This window comes from Balaenoptera acutorostrata, chromosome 19 (assembly GCF_949987535.1).
Source record: "Balaenoptera acutorostrata chromosome 19, mBalAcu1.1, whole genome shotgun sequence".
NCBI lineage: Eukaryota > Metazoa > Chordata > Mammalia > Artiodactyla > Balaenopteridae > Balaenoptera > Balaenoptera acutorostrata.
This window is the reverse complement of record NC_080082.1, coordinates 18,303,870-18,326,149: the sequence shown is the minus strand read 5'-3', so window position 1 is coordinate 18,326,149 and position 22,280 is coordinate 18,303,870. Positions and strand designations below refer to the sequence as shown.

The following is a 22,280-nucleotide window of genomic DNA, read 5'->3' as shown; positions in this document are numbered from 1 at the left end:
ATATTAAGTATGGTCTTAATTGAAAAGAAAAAAGAATTATACAGGAAACATATTGGAAAAAAATGCACCCAAAATGTTTATAGTAATTTGGGAAGACTTAATTTTCTTCTTAAAAATTTATTCTCCAAATTTCCTACAGTGAGCATGTATTTTATAAATCTGATAAAATTGTTTAGTAAAAACATAGCTCCTTCAGTTCTCATACCCTTTGACACTGGGTTGTTAAATTAAAAAAAAAAACTTCTGTTGGATCAGTGTTACTGCAGTAAATTTATTTTTTAGCATAAAGAAATTAATGTGTTATCTTCTTAGTTAATGTAATGCTTCTCGCAAAGAGCCTGGTATTTACTTCATGTAATTTTTCTTTTAGATTTTGGATTTATTTCACTTTCAAGATAAATTGACAGGACTACAATTTCAGAGAGTTGCCACCACTACCTTTATAACTATGTCAAGAGAACGGCCACAACTGGCAGCAAAGTACTTACTTCAGCCAGTGTTAGCTCCTCTTCATCGATGTTCAAATACAGCAGGTAAAGCAGGAAGTCTGGTGGTTTGCTGTCCCTCTAAAGGACCTTCTTCCGTGTTTTGGATTTAAATAACTTAAGTCTGTGGTAGTTCAGTGTCTTTAATTTTACTTTTTTTCCCCCAATTTTTTATTTTGAAAAATCCACTTCATAAAAGTTCTAAGAAGAATGCAGTGTCCTAGCCCTATATACTTCACATAGTTAACATTTTGACATGTTCACTTTCTCTTTCTCTCTTCCTACACACATACGTATTTTTTTTCTGAAGCATTTGAGAGTTAGTTGCAGACATCGAATATACAGACTTTATTCAAATCTCTTATTTGTCTCAAGAATTTCCTTTATAGCTGTTTTTAAAAAAATTATATTGCATTTACTTGTTATGTCTTTTTAGTTTTCTGTAATGTAGAATAGATCCCTAATAGTCTTTCACTCTGACACTTTTGAAGCCCAGGTTATAGAATGTTCTTCAATTTGTATTTGTCTCATTGTTTCCTCTTGATTAGATCCAGGTAAACATTTTGGCAGGAATACTACATATGATGGTTTTTTTTTTTTTTTAGTCCATCAGATTAGGGGCACATGTTATCAGTTTATTCCATTATTAGTGATGTTAAATTTGACTATTTGATTAAAGTGGTAGCACCCAGATTTCTCCACTGTAAAAATACCTTCCTCCCTTTGTAATTAATAATAATCTGTGGGATGATAGACGTATGAGACAGTGTGAATATCCTGTTTCCCAACAGTCCTTCATACTGTGGTTTAGTATCCACTGATGATTTTTGCTCATAAAATGGTGACTTTCTATTTTTTTTATTGTTTCTAATTTGTTAGTTGGTATTCTTCTCTAAGGAAGAGCTTTTCCTTTCTCCTTGCCTCATCTCTTTTTAAAAAAATAATTATTTAAGTATCAATACAGATTCATGGATTCTTTTTTTATTCAGTGGGTGACTGAACATTCCTATCATTCATTTTGAAGCTTAAATTTTCCCAGATTTGGCCAGTTTTAATGTGTTAAAAGATTGACATTTTCAGCACTTCCCTCAGTGTGTGTTCATGCTTTATTGAGATTAGTGCTGGGATACAGAGTATCATTTCAGCATTCTTAGTGAGTAAAAAAAACCTTTCCATATAGTCGTTTCTGAGGTTAAAAATAAAGAGAAAAATTGTTGTTGTGGTTAAGCCCAATTTAGTTCTGTGTAGACTTTGTATAAAAGTCATTTACAGTATAAATTTTTCTGAGTGTGTGTAGAGGGGTCTAGGTGGGTGAGAATGGAGAAAATCTAATTCTTGTGCATAGTAAGCACCAGATTGAGCTTTGGTGGAGTGAAATTTGTGATTATTCAGACATGATAAACGTATTTGAATAAATAATTAAAATTCCTTTATACAGTTAATAGAAATCTAGTCTAGAATTAGTATTTCTTCAAAAAATGATTCAAAAAATGAAGTATTATTTCTGTTGGCCCTTGTCATTAAGGCCTAGCATTTATATCTAATTTCATGTGTTAAGACTGTACCTCAATACTAATCTATTTATCTTCTTGTCTGTGACTGACTAGGTATCTCCTTTAGTCTGGAGTGTTGTTCTTAAAGTGTGGTCCCAGGACCAGCAGCATCAGCATCGCCTGGGAATTTATTAGAAATACAACTTCTTGGGCTCCACCACAGACCTACTGACTTAGAAACTCTGATGTGGGACCCAACACTGTTTTAACAGGCCCTTTGGGTAATTCAAGTGTGTGTTCAAGTTTGACCCCTGGTCTAGAGCACTGTGCTTGGGAGGCCTAGATTCAGTCCAGTTGTGGGTCAATTATTTTTGTCCTGGGCCTTGTTCATTCATTCAAAGAATATTTATTGGACACCTATTTACCCTGCATTCTCATGTGTTAGGTTACATCTGTAACACCAGCTACATGTTTTGCATATACAATCTATTGATAACAAAAAGGATTGGGTAAGAATATGACTGATCTTATATATATACCCCATCATTGCCACTGGAAAAACAATCTCTAAAGTATAAGCTTTCTTATTTTGTTTTTCATATTGCATCACATTTTTAGGACTATGTGGCAATTATGGTGAATTATCGTATTTTATGAATGCCAAGATGCACTTTTTTTCACATTAAAAAAAATTTTATTTTTGAAATCTTTTTCACATTTTAGCAACTCTAATATCTAGATGCATCTCACAATCATTGTTGGCCAGGTAGCAATCGTGGCATTGTCTGTGCCTGCAAATGAGCGTTAAAACTTGTAGAATGGATGCCAGTGACTTAGAAGAAAATCGTGAAGACAATAGTAAAGTGGAGGACTCTTAAGGATATCACATCACTGTACTCTGTGGCACAGAGGATGATATATTATGGCAAAACACAGGTACCGGTAATGGTGTTGAAATGTTTCAGAAGAGTTGGACACTCAATGTGCAGTTTTAATTCCTTATCCTGTTTATTCCAATTGTTTAGCTTATATCAAGAATGATAGGGAATTCCCTGGCAGTCCAGTGGTTAGGGCTTCGTACTTCCACTACATGGGACACGGGGTCGACCCCTGGTCGTGGAACTAAGATCCTGCATGCTGCATGGAGTGGCCAAAGGAAAAAAAAAAAATGACATATAACAATACTGTATAAAATAAAGCTAGGAGAGTTCTTTTAATACTTTTTTTAAAAAGCTCTGTTTTAAAACTTTTTTTTTTTTTTTTGGCCACACCAAGTGGCATGTGGGATCTTGGTTCCCTGACCAGGGATTGAACCTGTACCCCCTGCAGTGGAAGCTCAGAGTCTTAACCACTGGACTGCCGGGGAAGTCCCTTAAAACTTTTTAAAGGGAAATTTTCAAACACATGTACAGAGAATAGTATAATGAACACCTGTGTACCAGTCACCCAGACACAACCATTGATTCTGCCATTTTCACTTAATTTAATCTCCAACTTTTCATTCATTAATTTAAAATTAAAATCCCAAGTGATAATGTTTCATAGGTTACTTGGCAGTGTTTTTTTCTTTCTTAGTGATACATAAAATAACAATGCATGTTTATAATCAATGAAACATTCTGTGAAATATTGTATTTGAATGGTGCTGTATTGTAACTATGTTGATTTTCTAATTTTAGCTGTTACTTCCTGAACTTTCTAGTAAAACTTTTTTCCTTAGGCCCAGCTTCTTCTGTTCAATGAGGTGCTGAGTGTGGGTAATTTTGTTTTTTGTTCCTTAGAGGTTTCAGAGTGTGACATGGTGCCAGGGACCATTTTGGTGACAGAAGAAGAACTTAGTAGATGTATTGAGGATGTATATAAGGTTGGTAATTTGAGTCACTAGTGTTTTTAGTTAATATTTGTACTTAGTCTTTTAAAATAATTTTGCCTTTTAAACTGGTACTTCAAGAATTGGAATGACTAATCTTAAATTCCAAACCATCAAAATCTTTTTACCTTGAAAACTGGAAACTAAGTTGTTAGTGAAAAAACTGATACATTTTGAAACTCTGTCAATTTCATCATTTACTCTGAATCTTAAACAGTTCAGATTCTCTAAGTGGCACATGCCACTGATGAAAGTGTGTCTTTGAAGGAATTGACAAAGGCATTTGCAATACTGTAGGCTTCCTAAAATTTAGTGTATGATAATATTGAATCTACTTTATAATTTTTGATAGAATCATCATCATAAAGAAGTTGGAATAAATGAGTCATAGAAATGACTTCCTAAATATATACTGAAAATGAAAAAATATTTATATAAATTATATGTTCTCTATGATTGCAATCTTATAAATATATATGAAATACATATTTTTAGACAAAAATGAAATCCATTGTGTTAAGCCCAGATGGCACTGGGGTAAATATTCTTCTTTGAAGTTTATTTCAGTACATTTTTTTAAAAAAATTAATTAATTAATTTATTTATTTTTGGCTGTGTTGGGTCTTCGTTGCTGCGTGCAGGCTTTCTCTAGTTGCAGTGAGCGGGGGCTACTCTTTGTTGCAGTGTGTGGGCTTCTCATTGCGGTGGCTTCTCTTGTTGAGGAGCACGGGCTCTAGGTGCACGGGTTTCAGTAGTCGTGGCATGCAGGCTCAGTGGTTGTGGCTTGCGGGCTCTAGAGTGCAGGCTCAGTAGTTGTGGCACATGGGCTTAGTTGCTCTGTGGCATGTGGGATCTTCCCGGACCAGGGCTCGGACCCGTGTCCCCTGCATTGGCAGGCGGATTCTTAACCGCTGCGCCACCAGGGAAGTCCCTCAATACATTTATAATAATATTTTACTATTAAAAACATTTACAAGAGTAAACAGCTTTCAGAATTATATTTCATGTAAAAAGGTACAGCCACTTTGGGAATATATTGTTTGGCGGTTTCTTGAAAAGTTAAAATAGAGTTATCATATGACTCAACAATTCCACTCTTAGTTATAGAGAAGTGAAAACATATTCATATAAAACCTGTACACAAATGTTCATAGCATCATTATTCATAATAGCCAAAATGTGGAAACAACTGAGATGTCTATCAACTGATGAATGAATTAACAAATGTGATATATTCATATAATGGAATATTTTTCATCCATAAAAAGGAATAAAGTATGGATACACGTTTCAACATGGGTGAACACTTTTTTTTTTTTTTCCTATTTAGGTATATATTACATAAACCGCAGTACAGTGTACAAAAGGGAATGCTAAGTACATATTAAATACAGATGAAAAGAATCTGTTGCTAATCACTCTGTGTACCTAGGTGTACAGTGGGCCCTGGGGCCACAGTTCATGGTTTCTGTAATGTTCTTAAATCTATATTTCAATAGTGTTCTTGGCAGTGTCTAATTTTTGCCGATCCTAGTTGTTCATTGGTTCAAGTGCTTCAGTAACTTGAAGTACTTGTAGGGGAGCAAGCACTATCAGCGCTGCCGTCCCCTCGTTGCCACACCCTCCCCTATGTTTGCATCATTGGCCTCTTCAGCCGGCTGGTTCTTGGCAGGAAGCTTAAGCCCCGTGTTCGTTCTGTGAGAGCCCTTTGATTATAACCGGATACTGCCATCTGTAAGTCCACATAGTCAGGCACCCGAGACTCGTCACCATGTACTGAAGGGGTGATTGGAAGAGACCCCACAGTCAGCCCCTCTGAGTTGGGGAAACTCCCCATCCCTTGGGACCCTCCCCATCCCTTGGGACCCTGGTGAGCCACATGGAACTGGTCTGCCAAGGGCCACAGGAGGGGACCACTGCCATTCTGCCCACTAACACTGAGGAAAGTCAGTGATGCTGCTTCTGTTTAATGAACAGAGGCAAGTGGATAAACGGTTTAAAATTATGATTTTTTAATGTTTAAAGAAGCTAGACACAAAAGACCACCCATTGTATGATTCCATTTAAATGAAATGTTCAGAATAGGCAAATTCGTGGACACAGAAAGTAGATTAGTGGTTGCTAGCGGCTGGGGCTGGGGAGTTGGGAGTGGCTGATAGTGGGAATGAGGTTTCTTTCTGAGGTAAGGAAGATGTTCTGGAATTAGATAGTGGTGATGGTTGTGCAGTTTTGTGAATATACTAAAAACCACTGAATTGTACATTTTAGAGAGTGAATTTTATGGTATGTGAATTATATTTCAATACTTAAAAAATTTTTATTCCACATCTCTTATTTCTTTTCTATGGCAGTAAATTAAACATTTTAGAGTAAATTTTTAAATTTTAGTTTGTTACGAAATGGTTCAAACAAACCAAATAAAAAACTCATGTACCCACCACTCAGCTGAAAAAATTACACATTACCAATTCAGTTGAAATCCTCTGTGAGCCCATCCCTGATCACATTTCCCTTGCTCCTCACCCAGTGGGAACCACGATCCTAAATTTGTATTTATTATTCCTTAAGCTGTTTTTAGTATTGTTGTGCATGATTTTAAATTTTATTTAAATGGCATTGTAATATATCTAACTTTAATCCACTCATTTCTACTGTCAGATATTATTCTGTTTTATGACTGTATCACCATTTATTTGTTTATTCTTCTCTTGGTAGACATTTGAGTTGTTTTCAGGGAGTTTTGTCTATCTGTTAGGTGCATTGTGGTTTTAGTTAGCAGTTAGTTCTCTTATTACTAGTGAGGTTGAACCTTTTTTTTTTTTTTTTTTTAAAAGCAAGGTGGGAGCGATTGTATTAACCATTCATTCAGTCATTCATTTATTTATCTTTAAGTCTATAAAGGTGTTTCCCGCTAAAGGCAGACAGTGAATATTTTATTTGAATCTTGCAGTTTCCATCAGACCTTTTAACCCTTCATTCTCCAGCTCAGCCCGAGTGCCCCGCGCCAGGCGATCCTCGGCACGAAGGCTGGGACTGTATTAAGTCTCCCTCTTGGAGCTGTTTGTTGACCACATTCACGTTCAGAGCCCTGGAGCTAAAAGCACTTTACACCATAAAATAAAAGCACTGTCTTTTTTTTTCTTTCCAGTTTTTTTTTTTTTTCCACACACACACACTGTATTTTATTTTTACAAGAGATAAATAGACTGACACCAAGCATTGTACATGGATGACCACAACAAAAGCAACAATGATTGCAATTACCAAACATGAAACACACTCATACTATGTCATAATATTGACATTCAGTCCAGTAATCCTCCACTGTAACAGCTCTTTACTTTGCAGTGAAAATTGATTTGTATATTCTTTGCCTCTGAGTCCTTGTGGGATTTTTTTTTTTTTAATTCAGACAGAAAGTCACAAAAATTATACTCATCCTCATCAGTTCACTCAGTCCCATGTAATTAATTTTTTTTTTCATCTTGATCTTTTGTTAGCACTTTTATGAGTTCATCAGTTTTTCATTAGAGTTCTGAAAATGCTTATTCATTCAGTTCAGCAGTACAGTCAGTTACCAGAAACCTGTACTTGTCAGAGTCTTTTCCATGAATTTCTTGAAGATGAAACCCTTTTATAGGAACATATTTGCAAAATCATCAGAGTACACCCAGAACTGTCTGTAAATGACAGAAGACTTAAAAATGACCATGGTTAAAGATTTGATGAAAGTTCATAATAATGCAGTTGACAAGAAAATTAGTTATTTCTGAGATATACATTTTAAAGTAGTAACTAGGATTATTACTTATAACCTTATACCAGAACATATAAGATTTTTAGAAGTTTCCTGTAATGTCTGAAACATTTATATTAACATATTTCCATACATATTTCCATACAAATACAAATATAAGATTTTTAGAAATTTCATGTAATGTCTGAAACATTTATATTAACATATTTCCATACAAATAACCTAATGAAAGTTTAGTATTAGTTGTTTTGTTTGCTTTTTTATACTGCAGGTTCTTATTAGGCATCAGTTTTATACACATCAGTGTATACATGTCAATCCCAATCACCCAATTCAACACACCACCATCCCCACCTCACCGCAGTTTTCCCCCCTTGGTGTCCATATGTCCATTCTCTACATCTGTGTCTCAACTTCTGCCCTGCAAACTGGCTCATCTGTACCATTTTTCTAGGTTCCACATACATGCATTAATATACGATATTTGTTTTTCTCTTTCTGACTTACTTCACTCTGTATGACAGTCTCTAGATCCATCCACGTCTCAACAAATGACTCAATTTCGTTCCTTTTTATGGCTGAGTAATATTCCATTGTATATATGTACCACAACTTCTTTATCCATTCGTCTGTTGATGGGCATTTAGGTTGCTTCCATGACCTGGCTATTGTAAATAGTGCTGCAATGAACATTCGGGTGCATGTGTCCTTTTGAATTACGGTTTTCTCTGGGTATATGCCCAGTAGTGGGATTGCTGGGTCATATGGTAATTCTACTTTTAGTTTTTTAAGGAACCTCCATATTGTTCTCCATAGTGGCTGTATCAATTTACATTCCCACCAACAGTGCAAGAGGGTTCCCTTTTCTGCACACCCTCTCCAGCATTTGTTGTTTGTAGATTTTCTGATGATGCCCATTCTAACAGGAGTGAGGTGATACCTCATTGTAGTTTTGATTTGCATTTCTCTAATAATTAGTGATGTTGAGCATCTTTTCATGTGCTTCGTGGCAGTCTGTATGTCTTCTTTGGAGAAATGTCTATTTAGGTCTTCTGCCCATTTTTGGATTGGGGTGTGTGTTTCTTTGATATTGAGCTGAATGAGCTGTTTATATATTTTGGAGATTAATCCTTTGTCCGTTGATTCATTTGCAAATATTTTCTCCCATTCTGAGGGTTGTCTTTTTGTCTTGTTTATGGTTTCCTTTGCTGTGCAAAAGCTTTGAAGTTTCATTAGGTCCCACTTGTTTATTTTTGTTTTTATTTCCATTACTCTAGGAGGTGGATCAAAAAAGATCTTGCTGTGATTTATGTCAAAGAGTGTTCTTCCTATGTTTTCCTCTAAGAGTTTTATAGTGTCCAGTCTTATATTTAGGTCTCTAATCCATTTTGAGTTTATTTTTGTGTATGGTGTTAGGGAGTATTCTAATTTCATTCTTTTACATGTAGCTGTCCAGTTTTCCCAGCACCACTTATTGAAGAGACTGTCTTTTCTCCATTGTATATCTTTGCCTCCTTTGTCATAGATTAGTTGACCATAGGTGCGTGGGTTAATCTCTGGGCTTTCTATCTTGTTCCATTGATCTATGTTTCTGTTTTTGTGCCAGTACCATATTGTCTTGATTACTGTAGCTTTGTAGTATAGTCTGAAGTAAGGAAGTCTGATTCCTCCAGCTCCATTTTTTTGCCTCAAGACTGCTTTGGCTATTCGGGGTCTTTTGTGTCTCCATACAAATTTTAAGATGACTTGTTCTAGCTCCGTAAAAAATGCCATTGGTAATTTGATAGGGATTGCATTGAATCTGTAGATTGCTTTGGGTAGTATACTCATTTTCACAATGTTGATTCTTCCAATCCAAGAACATGGTATATCTCTCCATCTATTTGTATCATCTTTAAGTTCTTTCATCAGTGTCTTATAGTTTTCTGCATACAGGTCTTTTGTCTCCCTAGGTAGGTTTATTCCTAGGTATTTTATTCTTTTTGTTGCAATGGTAAATGGGAGTGTTTCCATAATTTCTCTTTCAGATTTTTCATCATTAGTGTATAGGAATGCAAGAGATTTCTGTGCATTAATTTTGTAACCTGCAACTTTACCATATTCATTAATTAGCTCTAGCAGTTTTCTGGTGGCAGTTTTAGGATTCTCTATGTATAGTATCATGTCATCCGCAAACAGTGACAGTTTTACTTCTTCTTTTTCAATTTGTATTCCTTTTATTTCTTTTTCTTCTCTGATTGCCGTGGCTAGGACGTCCAGAACTATGTTGAATAATAGTGGTGAGAGTGGACATCCTTGTCTCGTTCCTGATCTTAGAGGAAATGCTTTCAGTTTTTCACCATTGAGAATGATGTTTGCTGTGGGTTTGTCATATATGGCCTTTATGATGTTGAGGTAGGTTCCCTCTATGCCCACTTTCTGGAGAGTTTTTATCAGAAATGGGTGTTGAATTTTGTCAAAAGCTTTTTCTGCATCTATTGAGATGATCATATGGTTTTTATTCTTCAATTTGTTAATATGGTGTATCACATTGATTGATTTGCGTATATTGAAGAATCCTTGCATCCCTGGGATAAATCCCACTTGATCGTGGTGTATGATCCTTTTAATGTGTTGTTGGATTCTGTTTGCTAGTATTTTGTTGAGGATTTTTGCATCTATATTCATCAGTGATATTGGTCTGTAATTTTCTTTTTTTGTAGTGTCTTTGTCTGGTTTTGGTATCAGGGTGATGGTGGCCTCATAGAATGAGTTTGGGAGTGTTCCTTCTTCTGCAATTTTTTGGAAGAGTTTGAGAAGGATGGGTGTTAGCTCTTCTCTAAATGTTTGATAGAATTCACCTGTGAAGCCATCTGGTCCTGGACTTTTGTTTCTTGGAAGATTTTTAATCACAGTTTCAATTTCATTACTTGTGATTGGTCTGTTCATATTTTCTGTTTCTTCCTGATTCAGTCTTGGAAGGTTATACCTTTCTAAGAATTTGTCCATTTCTTCCAGGTTGTCCATTTTATTGGCATAAAGTTGCTTGTAGTAGTCTCTTAGGATGTTTTGTATTTCTGCGGTGTCTGTTGTAACTTCTCCTTTTTCATTTCTGATTTTATTGATTTGAGTCCTCTCCCTCTTTTTCTTGATGAGTCTGGCTAATGGCTTATCAATTTTGTTTATCTTCTCAAAGAACCAACTTTTAGTTTTATTGATCTTTGCTATTGTTTTCTTTGTTTCTATTTCATTTATTTCTGCTCTGATCTTTATGATTTCTTTCCTTCTGCTAACTTTGGGTTTTGTTTGTTCTTCTTTCTCTAGTTTCTTTAGGTGTAAGGTTAGATTGTTTACTTGAGATTTTTCTTGTTTCTTTAGGTAGGCTTGTATAGCTATAAACTTCCCTCTTAGAACCGCTTTTGCTGCATCCCATAGGTTTTGGGTCGTCGTGTTTTCATTGTCATTTGTCTCTAGGTATTTTTTGATTTCCTGTTTGATTTCTTCAGTGATCTCTTGGTTATTTAGTAACGTATTGTTTAGCCTCCATGTGTTTGTCTTTTTTACGTTTTTTTCCCTGTAATTCATTTCTAATCTCATAGCGTTGTGGTCAGAAAAGATGCTTGATATGATTTCAATTTTCTTAAATTTACTGAGGCTTGATTTGTGACCCAAGATGTGATCTATCCTGGAGAATGTTCCGTGCGCACTTGAGAAGAACGTGTAATCTGCCGTTTTTGGATGGAATGTCCTATATATATCAATTAAATCTATCTGGTCTATTGTGTCATTTAAAGCTTCTGTTTCCTTATTTATTTTCATTTTGGATGATCTGTCCATTGGTGTAAGTGAGGTGTTAAAGTCCCCCACTATTACTGTGTTACTGTCGATTTCCTCTTTTATAGCTGTTAGCAGTTGCCTTATGTATTGAGGTGCTCCTATGTTGGGTGCATATATATTTATAATTGTTATATCTTCTTCTTGGATTGATCCCTGGATCATTATGTAGTGTCCTTCCTTGTCTCTTGTAACATTCTTTATTTTAAAGTCTATTTTATCTGATATGAGTATAGCTACTCCAGCTTTCTTTTGATTTCCATTTGCATGGAATATCTTTTTCCATCCCCTCACTTTCAGTCTGTATGTGTCCCTAGGTCTGAAGTGGGTCTCTTGTAGACAGCATATATATGGGTCTTGTTTTTGTATCCATTCAGCCAGTCTATGTCTTTCGGTTGGGGCATTTAATCCATTCACATTTAAGGTAATTATCGATATGTATGTTCCTATGACCATTTTCTTAATTGTTTTGGGTTTGTTTTTGTAGGTCCTTTTCTTCTCTTGTGTTTCCCACTTAGAGAAGTTCCTTTAGCATTTGTTGTAGAGCTGGTTTGGTGGTGCTGAATTCTCTTAGCTTTTGCTTGTCTGTAAAGCTTTTGATTTCTCCATCGAATCTGAATGAGATCCTTGCCGGGTAGAGTAATCTTGGTTGTAGGTTCTTCCCTTTCATCACTTTAAGTATATCATGCCACTCCCTTCTGGCTTGCAGAGTTTCTGCTGAGAAATCAGCTGTTAACCTTATGGGAGTTCCCTTGTATGTTATTTGTCGTTTTTCCCTTGCTGCTTTCAGTAATTTTTCTTTGTCTTTAATTTTTGCCACTTTGATTACTATGTGTCTCGGTGTGTTTCTCCTTGGGTTTATTCTGTATGGGACTCTCTGCGCTTCCTGGACTTGCGTGGCTATTTCCTTTCCCATGTTAGGGAAGTTTTCAACTATAATCTCTTCAAATATTTTCTCTGGTCCTTTCTCTCTCTCTTCTCCTTCTGGGACCCCTATAATGCGAATGTTGTTGCGTTTAATGTTGTCCCAGAGGTCTCTTAGGCTGTCTTCATTTCTTTTCATTCTTTTTTCTTTAGTCTGTTCCGCAGCAGTGAATTCCACCATTCTGTCTTCCAGGTCACTTATCCGTTCTTCTGCCTCAGTTATTCTGCTATTGATTCCTTCTAGTGTAGTTTTCATTTCAGTTATTGTATTGGTCATCTCTGTTTGTTTGTTCTTTAATTCTTCTAGGTCTTTGTTAATCATTTCTTGCATCTTCTCAATCTTTGCCTCCATTCTTATTCCGAGGTCCTGGATCATCTTCACTATCATTATTCTGAATTCTTTTTCTGGAAGGTTGCCTATCTCCACTTCATTTAGTTGTTTTTCTGGGGTTTTTTCTTGTTCCTTCATCTGGTACATAGCCCTCTGCCTTTTCATCTTCTCTGTCTTTCTGTAACTGTGGTTTTTGGACCACAGGCTGCAGGATTGTAGTTTTTCTTGCTTCTGTTGTCTGCCCTCTGGTGGTTGAGGCTATCTAAGAGGCTTGATGGGAGGCTCTGGTCTGAACCTTTTTTTGTCTTTTGGTTCATTCATATATTCTCTTCTTTAACTTGCCTGTTCATTTGTTTTTTACCCATTTTAATACTTGAGATATTTGCCTTTTTAAAATATTTTTAAAATAAATCTTTTTTTAATAAAACAGCCTTATTGAAATATACTTCACAGATCAAAAAATAATGTTTTAAGTATACGATTCAGTGATTTTTCAGGAAATTTACAGAGTTGTGAAACTATCACCACAGTACAGTTTTAGACCATTTCCATCACCCCAAAAAGATCCATTGTGCCTATTTATAGTCACTCCTTGGTCCCACCCCTCATCCCCAAGCAACCATTAACCTGCTCTGTATCTCTATGGATTTGCCTTTTGTGGATATTTTATATGAGGGAATCATGCAATAAGTGTTCTTTTGTGACTGGCTTCTCCCTCTTAGCATCATGTTTCTGAGGTTCATCCAGGTTGTTGCATGTATCAATATTTTGTCCCTTTTTATTGTAAGTAATATTTCACTTTATGAATGTATACCATATTTTGTTTATTTGTCATCAGTTGATGGACATTTGGATGTAGAGTAAATCTTTTTTTTAGACAACTTCATGAGATATATTTTATGTACTGTACATTTACCCATTTGCAGTGTGCGAATCAATGGCCTTTTAGTATATTCACAGATTTGTGCAGCTGTCATCACAGTCAATTGTAGGATATTTCATTACCCCAGAAGAAACCCGCACCACTCCCCACATCCCAGCCCTAGGCAGCCACTAATCTACTTTCTGTCTCTATAGATTAGCCTATTCTGAACATTGCATATAAATGGAATCATACAATATGTAGTCTTTTGTGATTAGCTTCTTTCACTTAACATGATGCTTTAAAGGTTCATCTCGATTGTAGCATGAGGCAGTACTTCACTCCTTTTTATTGCTGCATAGTATTCTGTTGTAGGTATGTACCGTATTTTGTTTATCCATTCACCATTTGATGGACATTTGGGTTCTACATTTTGGCTATTTTGAATAATGCTGCTATGGACATTTGTGTACAAGTTATTGCGTGTACATATGTTTTCATTTCTCCTGGGTATATACCTGGGAGTGGAATTGCTAGATCATATGGTAACTCTATGTTTAACCATTTGAAGTACTGTCAGATCATTTTCAAAGGGGTTGCACCATTTTACATTGCCCCCAGCAGTGTATGAGGGTGTAAAGTAAATCTTAAATCATGTTCTTTCAGATAAGAAAGAGCTTTTGCTTTAGTTTGGTTTAAGCTTTATGTATGATACTAATAAATTGGTAGATATAAATATATGCTGCTTAAAAATTCAAAACTCATTCTCATAACACTCACTTTTTACTGAAGTTGGGTATTTACTACCCTTTTATTTAATTTTGCTGTTAAAAAAACCAGAGTACACCCTTTACAATGTTGACCTGGTACACAAGTGTAGAATTAAATTGTTCATAGATAAAACAGGACCTGATGACTTAGTGGCTATAATGCTGTTTTTATTTTTTAATGCTTCATTTAGAGACTTACGAAAAGAAAGTTCTTATATCTTGTTCTACCTGTTGGTAGGCAAGGACTTTTCAGATAATATGAAGACAAGGAATTATACAGAGCAATCTAGAAAGCAGACTTTCTGAATTAGAGAATAAAGCCCAAATAACTTTTAGAAAGGTTATCTTCAGTCATGTTCCATCTAAGAAATATCATTATGAAAAATTGTAAAATAGCCAGGTGTGGAATGTTAGAAAGACTTGAAAGTGCTGGTAGGAGTAGGACTAATTTTGTTTAAACTTTGGTACAAACCCCTCATAGTGTTAGGTAGATGTCAATAAATTGCTTTTAGGAGAAAGGGAAAGCAAAACAACTTCTTTCTGGCAAGTGAATTAGCCTCTAAAAATCAGAGAGATTGAGAAATAGTGAGTCCTTGCCATTTCTCCTGTTGTTGCCCCCCATAAGGCGGGAAAAACCCTCATTGCTCGGTGAACAGTTTAGTGAATTAAAAACCTCCTGGAGAGACAAGCAAAACATTAGTTTGGTGTAGACACTTGGTTATGCACAAGGACTGGGACTGTCTTGAAAGCAGGAAGGGGTTTATTCTCTCTACAAGGTTTTGGCAGCTCAGCTGCAGAGGGAAAACAGAGGAAATGTGTACATTGGAGAAAAATGGTAAACATTGTGTTTACCAAAATTTAGCAACAAAGAGTATGTTGTCTTTATTAACTTTCTGCTAATACTAAATTATAGAGTACAGCTCAAAGGCAGGAAATAAGGAAAACATCTGGGGTGGTTGAATTGATCCAGCAACTCACTCAGTAACAAGAGGGTACAAGAGGGTGTTTTAATTTTAGAGAGGCATTTGGGAACATTTCCAGCTCTGGTGTTCTCTCTCTCTCTTCTTTTCTTTTTAACAGATTTATTGAGATGAAACTCACATACCTCACAATTCACCGATTTAAGTGCTCAGTTCAATGTTTTTGGTATATTCACAGTGTTGTGCAACCATCACCACAATCTAATTTTAGAATATTTTTATCCCTCCTGAAAGGACTCCATACTTACTAGCTGTAACCTCCCATTCTCTCCACTTTGCCCCCAGCCCTAGGCAACCACTAATATACTTTCTGTCTCTGTAGATTTGCCTATTCCGGACATTTTATATAAATGAAATCATATAATATGTGGTCTTTTGTAGTTGGCTCCTCAGTGTTTTTAAGATTCATCCGTATTTTATCATGAAGCAGTACTTCATACCTTTTAATGCCAAATGGTGTTCTGTTGTATGGTTATATCACATTTTGTTACCTATTTATCAGCTGATGGAAATTTGTGTTGTTTCCACATTTTGGAGTGTTATGAACAATGTTGCTGTGGACATTCATGTACAGGTTTTTGTGTGTATGTATGTTGTCATTTCTCTTGGGTATATACCTAAGAGTGGAAATGCTGGATCATATGGTAACTCTATGTTTAACCTTTTGAGGTGCTGCCAGATCATTTTCTCAAGTGGCCACACCATTCTACATTCCCACCAGCAATATATGAGAATTCCAATTTATCCAGATTATGGCCAACGTTTGTTATCATCCTTTTTTAAAAAATAACCTTCCTAGTGGGAGTAAAGTAGTATCTCCTTGTGGCTTTGATTTACGTTTCCCTAATGACTAATGATGTTGAATAGCCTGTCATGTGCTTATTGGCCATTTGGATATCTTCCTTGGAGAAATTTCTGTTAAGAACCTTTGCCCATTTTTATTTTTTTAAAATTTTTAAAAATTTATTTTATTTATTTATTTTTGGCTGCATTGGGTCTTCGTTGTTGCGTGCGGGCTTTCTCTAGTTGTGGCGAGCGGGGGCTACTCTTCGTTGTGGTGCGTGGGCTTCTCATGCGGTGACTCCTCTTGTTGCAAAGCACGGGCTCTAGGTGCCAGGCTTCAGTCGTTGTGGCACACGGGCTCAGTAGTTGTGGCTCATAGGCTCTAGAGCACAGGCTCAGTAGCTGTGGCACACGGGCTTAGTTGCTCTGCGGCATGTGGAATCCTCCCGGGCCAGGGCTCAAACCCGTGTCCCCTGCATTGGCAGGCGGATTCTTAACCACTGCACCACCAAGGAAGCCCCTTTCGCCCATTTTTAAATTGGGTTGTCTTTTTATCATTGGTGTGTTGTGGGATTGGACTCACTCTGACCAACAGCTTTCTCTAAAGAAATCCTCCTCATCAGTCTCCTCTCAGTCTCTACACCTTTGATCTTCTCTACCCTCTTTCTGAATGAGGAGTTTTTATAGTCTTGATCTCATCATAGTCTGGTGTCTTACTTTCAAGTTTTAAGTCTATTTTATCTTGGTGCTTCACTTGACGTTTCCAATTTAACATCCCATGTCACCTGTGTTATGACAGCTGTCCATCTGGCTGCCTTCTCAGTCTAACTGCAGAGCCCCTTAGTCCTCAGAGCCAGTTTCTTCTTTGCTTTATACACAGTCCTGGTCAGACTGGTTATCTGATTTTTAAGACCATAGCAGAACTAGAAGTAACAAATTAGAAGTTAGTTAGACTAACTAAGGCACAATGACAAGAGCAGAGAGGACCAAGAAAGGAGACAGAAAAAATACCCCCAAAGGGCATAATCAGTTGAAAAGCAAAGTATGTTGGGGCCAGTGTGTTCAATATACTTTGTTTAAGAAGGCAGGGATTGCATATAATTCATGTTAGAAATATTTCCTTCCAAAATTGTTAAAATATAAGTACATTTTGGTATTTAAAGGAATAAACTCTCAGCTCTCTGAATGAAAATTTTATGGCAGAAACAATGACAAGGGAAGGGCTTTTTACACTTGCATCCTTCACATACAGCAGGGAGTGGAGCAGTGTGGCTCTGGTGGGCCAGGTGGAAAGTTCTCAGCAGTACAGGTATATATACAAGTGCTAGTCGAATTGAAATGAAAACTTGGCATAGCCACTTGTACTTCATCTGCATAAATAATTCTTGTCATTTCTATGTGTGTACCTTATTTCTAGTAAAATTATCTAAGCCAAAAAGGGCATATGCTGCTCAAATAGCTTTTAGTCCAGTGGCTTCCCATTCTGTCTCCTCTGCCTCTGAGTGTCTTGGGCCTAATCTCTAGAATGTTTATATTCTTTTGTCCTCCCTGGTATGAGAGGGAGTCGTGTTTTTTTCTTTGCCTACAGAGGTGAAGAGTGGCCCATATTGCATAGAGATTGGTTCTGGGTAGGGCAGGATAAAAGAATTCCAGTTCTTTCTGATTTGGATATTTTCTTGCTCTTAAGAGAACTGGCCAGAATTCGATACTGGGTGTGGAGAGATGTTGCCTTTTAGTATTCCTCACAGTACTGGCCCAAGACTCCCTAAAGGCAGAAGAAATTTTAGGATAGGAAAGGCTAGAAGGTACCTAATTAGTTTATTTTCTACATTCTCATTTCCATTTTCGCTCTCTGTTTCCAGGTTTAGGAAATCTTGACTTTAATTATTCAAGTCTTTTTTTTCCCCCCATCTAATCTTAATGAATTTCTAATTAAAGTTTCTCTGTCAGATTGACCAGTTGACTCCTCCTTCCGAATTTTTAATTATTTGTGTAGAGTAAATTAGAATAATACAATCTTAGAGCTGGAAGGAACTTTAGAAATAATTTAGTATAATCCTTCATTTTTTTTAATAGACTTTATTTTTTAGAGCAGTTTTAGGTTCACAGAAAAATTGAGTGGAACGTACAGAGAGTTCCTGTGTATTCTCTGCCCCCACATGTGCACAGCCTCTCCCACTATCAGCATCCCACACTGGACGGTGTATTTGTCACGGTTTGTGAACCTATGTTGACATGTCAATATCACTGTAAGTCCATAGTTTACATTAAGGTTCACCTTTGATGTGGTATATTCTTTGGGTTTTGACAAATTAATCCCTCATTTTACAGTAAAGGAAACAAAATCCAAAAGATTGTGAAGTGACTTGTCCCAAATCACACTAGTGAGTGGCAGAGCTGGTCCTGGGACCAACATTCCCTTCTCTCTCTCTTTCTCTCACTGTCTTTGTTTAGAAAAGATAATATTTGCACATGGTACGAATTTAATAAGTGCCAAAGGCTCTACAGTGAAAAGTTAGTCTCCCTCTCACCTGTGGACCCTCCCTAAAGGCAATCATTCTTTCTGGATGTTTCCGTCTCCTGTTGAGCTGTGACTTTGAATAACATGCAAAGGACTAAAAGAAGTATCCTTCAAGGATGTGTGAGATTTAAGCATTAGATTTTCTAAATGCTGCAGTTCAGATTCTGTGGTATAGTGTAGTGAAAAGCACTTGGCCTTTTGAGTTAGATGGACCTAGATTGGCTCCAGGGTTGACTATCCATGTGACTTTAGGTGACTTAAATGTGTCACTTGAGTTGCCGGGTGGTTGAGTAAGGTAGCTTTTGTTAGACTCATTGCATTCTTTCTTTCTTTATTTTCTTAATAAATTTATTTATTTATTTATTTAGGCTGCGTTGGGTCTTCGTTGCTGCACGCGGGCCTTCTCTAGTTGCAGTGCGCGGGCTCCTCGTTGTGGCTTCTCTTGTTGTGGAGCACAGGCTCTAGGCGTGCAGGCTTCAGTAGTTGTGGCACGCGGGCTTAGTTGCTCCACGGCATGTGGGATCTTCCCGGGCCAGGGCTCGAACCCATGTCCCTTGCATTGGCAGGCAGATTCTTAACCACTGCACCACCAGAGAAGCCCGGGTCATTGCATTATTTAATAGGTGCTCAAAAAACTGTCAGTTCCTTTTTGGTTCAGGGAAACTCTTTTTTTTTTTAAAGACTGTTTTATGCATTATGCTCTGAAAGCATGCACAGTACAAAATACTATATTAAGTAAAACTTGCCTGGTTCTTTTGCTTCTCGTAAGTCTTAATTAAACTCAGTAAGTGCATTAGAAGTTCTAGAACACTACTGTCAAAAGGATCCCTGTGATATTTTAGAAGGCAGCATTTGACTAGTTTAATCTTTAACTGGGGTAAAATCAAGTTCCAGCCTGTACTGAATTTCAATGTTAGGATTTAGTCAGCTTGATTCTGAATAGGCTCATCATGTTTCTATTTCCATACACGTACATCCCTGCAGAAGATAAGGCCATAAATTAAGAAAACTGTTCCATTCACAGTAGCATCAACAAGAATATTTAGGAATAAACTTAACATTTGCATATGGCTATATATTTTACAAAATATTTTAACATGAATTATCTTAATTGGTCCTTATGCTAAAAGCTTTAACGCCTACATTATATTATCCATGAGGAAACTGGGACCTAGAGAGGTTTAAATGTCTTATCCCTGTTCACTCATTTAATATGTGGATTTGGGCAACCACATAGGTGGCAGAAACATAGTTCACACCCACGTTTCCTGATTCCTGACTTCCCAGTGCTCTTTCGGTGACTTTGCAGTGGTCTCTAAGGGATGTGTTTAACAGTATAATGGGAGTCTATGAAATGAGCACGTGAGGGCTGCTTTCGGTTTTGTTTGCTTTGAAACAGAAACACATATTTATTCTTAATACTTTATAAGAAATATATATTTATTTGTTTATTTATTTTGGCCGCACCAGGTCTTAGTTGGGGCACGGGATCTTTGTTGTGGCACGCGGGATCTTCAGTTGCAGCATGTGAACTCTTAGTTGTGGCATGCATGTGGGATCTAGTTCCCTGACCAGGGCTCGAACCTGGGCCCCTTGCATTGGGGGCGCAGAGTCTTACCCACTGGGCCACCAGGAAGTCCTGTTCTTAATACTTTTGACCATTTTGATTCCTCCGAGTTTTTCCTTTCTTCTTAAATTCAAATTTACAGTCAATCTTTCCAGAGAAACTCAGTCCTCCAGACATTGAAGACAGATGCTGAACAAGCCAATATAATAAAATCAAATCTTCTATTGTTCAATCTGCTCTCTCTTCCGTGGCCGAAGTTCTGTGATTCTGTTCAGATAATTTGCATTGATTGATAACTTCTAGCTGCAGCTTTTTTTTTTTTTTAAGAAAAAATGAAAATAGAGAGGGCATTGTAACTTCCCCACAAAAATAGAACTTTTGAGAAAGTAAACAGCAGTCAATCTGCTTTGTTCATTCATTCTTTGATTCAGTTAATCAGTCACCAAAAAATTTACCAAGTACCTACTGATTGCCACTCTGCTTGGTTTACAAATACAGAAATGATTAAGAATCAGCTGCTACCTGATTCCCAGTAAAGCAAACAAAGAGTTACAATAGAGCATGACTCATAGTTAAGAGTACCAAGAAACATGCCTCTCTTACTTGTTAGAACACCAGTCCTCTAAGTTTAGATGAAGGATAGTGAGGCTTAACCACAGAGGCCTCTTCTCAGGGCTGGATCTGTAATAGAAAGCCAAGATGCATTCATAAATGAACGTGGACATCCCCAGAAAGGAATGAGGAAATCCCCAGGTTCCCAGTGGGGTCACTGGTACCCATGTGTCTCCTTGTCTAATCTTTTCTGAGCCGTTTTGGTTTTCCTAGATCCATACTGGCCTCTTATTTTGCCCCTCAGTCCTGTCCTACACATTTATACTGGAAAAGCCACAGGTAGTTATAAGAATTCCACTTTTCTTCAAAGCACCATTTCACTTACTCTCAGAGAGGCTTTTTCACACCAAAGAATTAAAAAGGTACCTTGAGAGTCTGTCTGTCCCTTCTCTGCTTCAGCTTTCCTATCTCTTGGTATTTTGTTTGGTGATCCCTAGTTGCACAGATACCTCAAGTAACCTTGAGTTACCAGAAAACCTTTCAGCTAAACAGGATTTCATCTCTCGAGTATTAACTTCAGAACTGATGGAACAGAAAGCTCCTGAGGATGGGTTAGAAATTTGTTACATCTTGGTCAAGTTGAAGATTCAGTGTTTCAAAAATTTTGGGGTGGGGAGGGATGCTTCATTTTTTTCAACTAGTCTTACCTCTTAATGGCTGAGGTACCAGAAAAGGATAGAAGACCATGAGCAAACTTGCAGTCAAGTCAGAGAATGCTAGAGTAGATAGGAAAGAGTTTTAAAGCTTGATTAATCCAACCTCTTTATTTTCCAGATAAGAAAACTAAGACTCAGAGAAGTCAATTGATTCATGTTAAGCCTCTCAACTGCTCAGTGGAATTATTTACAAACAACCCTATGTGAAACATGCCCGATAGTTATACTGCTAAAAAAGGAAACTTCCAAATGATATGGAACATCTTTACAACAGGTAGAAATAATATATCAAGTATTAGGTTGTGTTTCAGAACTTGAATCTCTACCCCACTTTGCCTCCTAGTGAGCAGGGAAGACCCCCTCCTAGAAAGAGACTGCACATAAGCACAGTCCAAAGAAATTCCGCAACACTTGGGTGTTAGGGCCCAGAGGCGGGGCAGGCAGGCCCTCCCCTCAGTGGGGCAGGAACAACTTACCTATTGTGCCTTCACTGCTTCTTCACTCGGTACTGTCACCAGCCTAGAGTGCAGGAGACTGGGAGGAACTAGCCCCAACAGTTTTTTCCGTATGTGGTGTAACTTCATTGGAAGATTCTTTTTTCCTGGGGCATTTAGTCATTGTCAGTGCTGGCACCAAGAGATCACAGTGCAGCATTGACTGAATCATTCCAGCCTCCCATGTCCCTTTATGGGTCACTAAACTCCAGATACAAGTCAATGATGTGAGGCAATCCACATTAAGGGAAAAGTGACCAGATTCCACTTTGGGAGTACAAGCAGCGGGTAATGTTAAATGTCAGGTGCAGACCAAACTGTTAACCTGCATGTGAGTTTAGTGTGAGGCAAGAGATTAGAAG

General features: G+C 37.2%; 1 protein-coding gene across 1 annotated transcript in view; it reads left to right on the top strand.

The window, feature by feature from the left end:
• The window catches only part of TANGO6 (transport and golgi organization 6 homolog), a 186,650-nt gene that overhangs the window by 26,378 nt on the left and 137,992 nt on the right, over positions 1 to 22,280 (top strand). The window contains exons 6-7 of the mRNA XM_007198182.3: positions 371 to 533; positions 3,760 to 3,842. Coding sequence (XP_007198244.2) covers positions 371 to 533; positions 3,760 to 3,842 — 246 coding nt within the window. The remainder of the gene's footprint in view (positions 1 to 370; positions 534 to 3,759; positions 3,843 to 22,280) is intronic.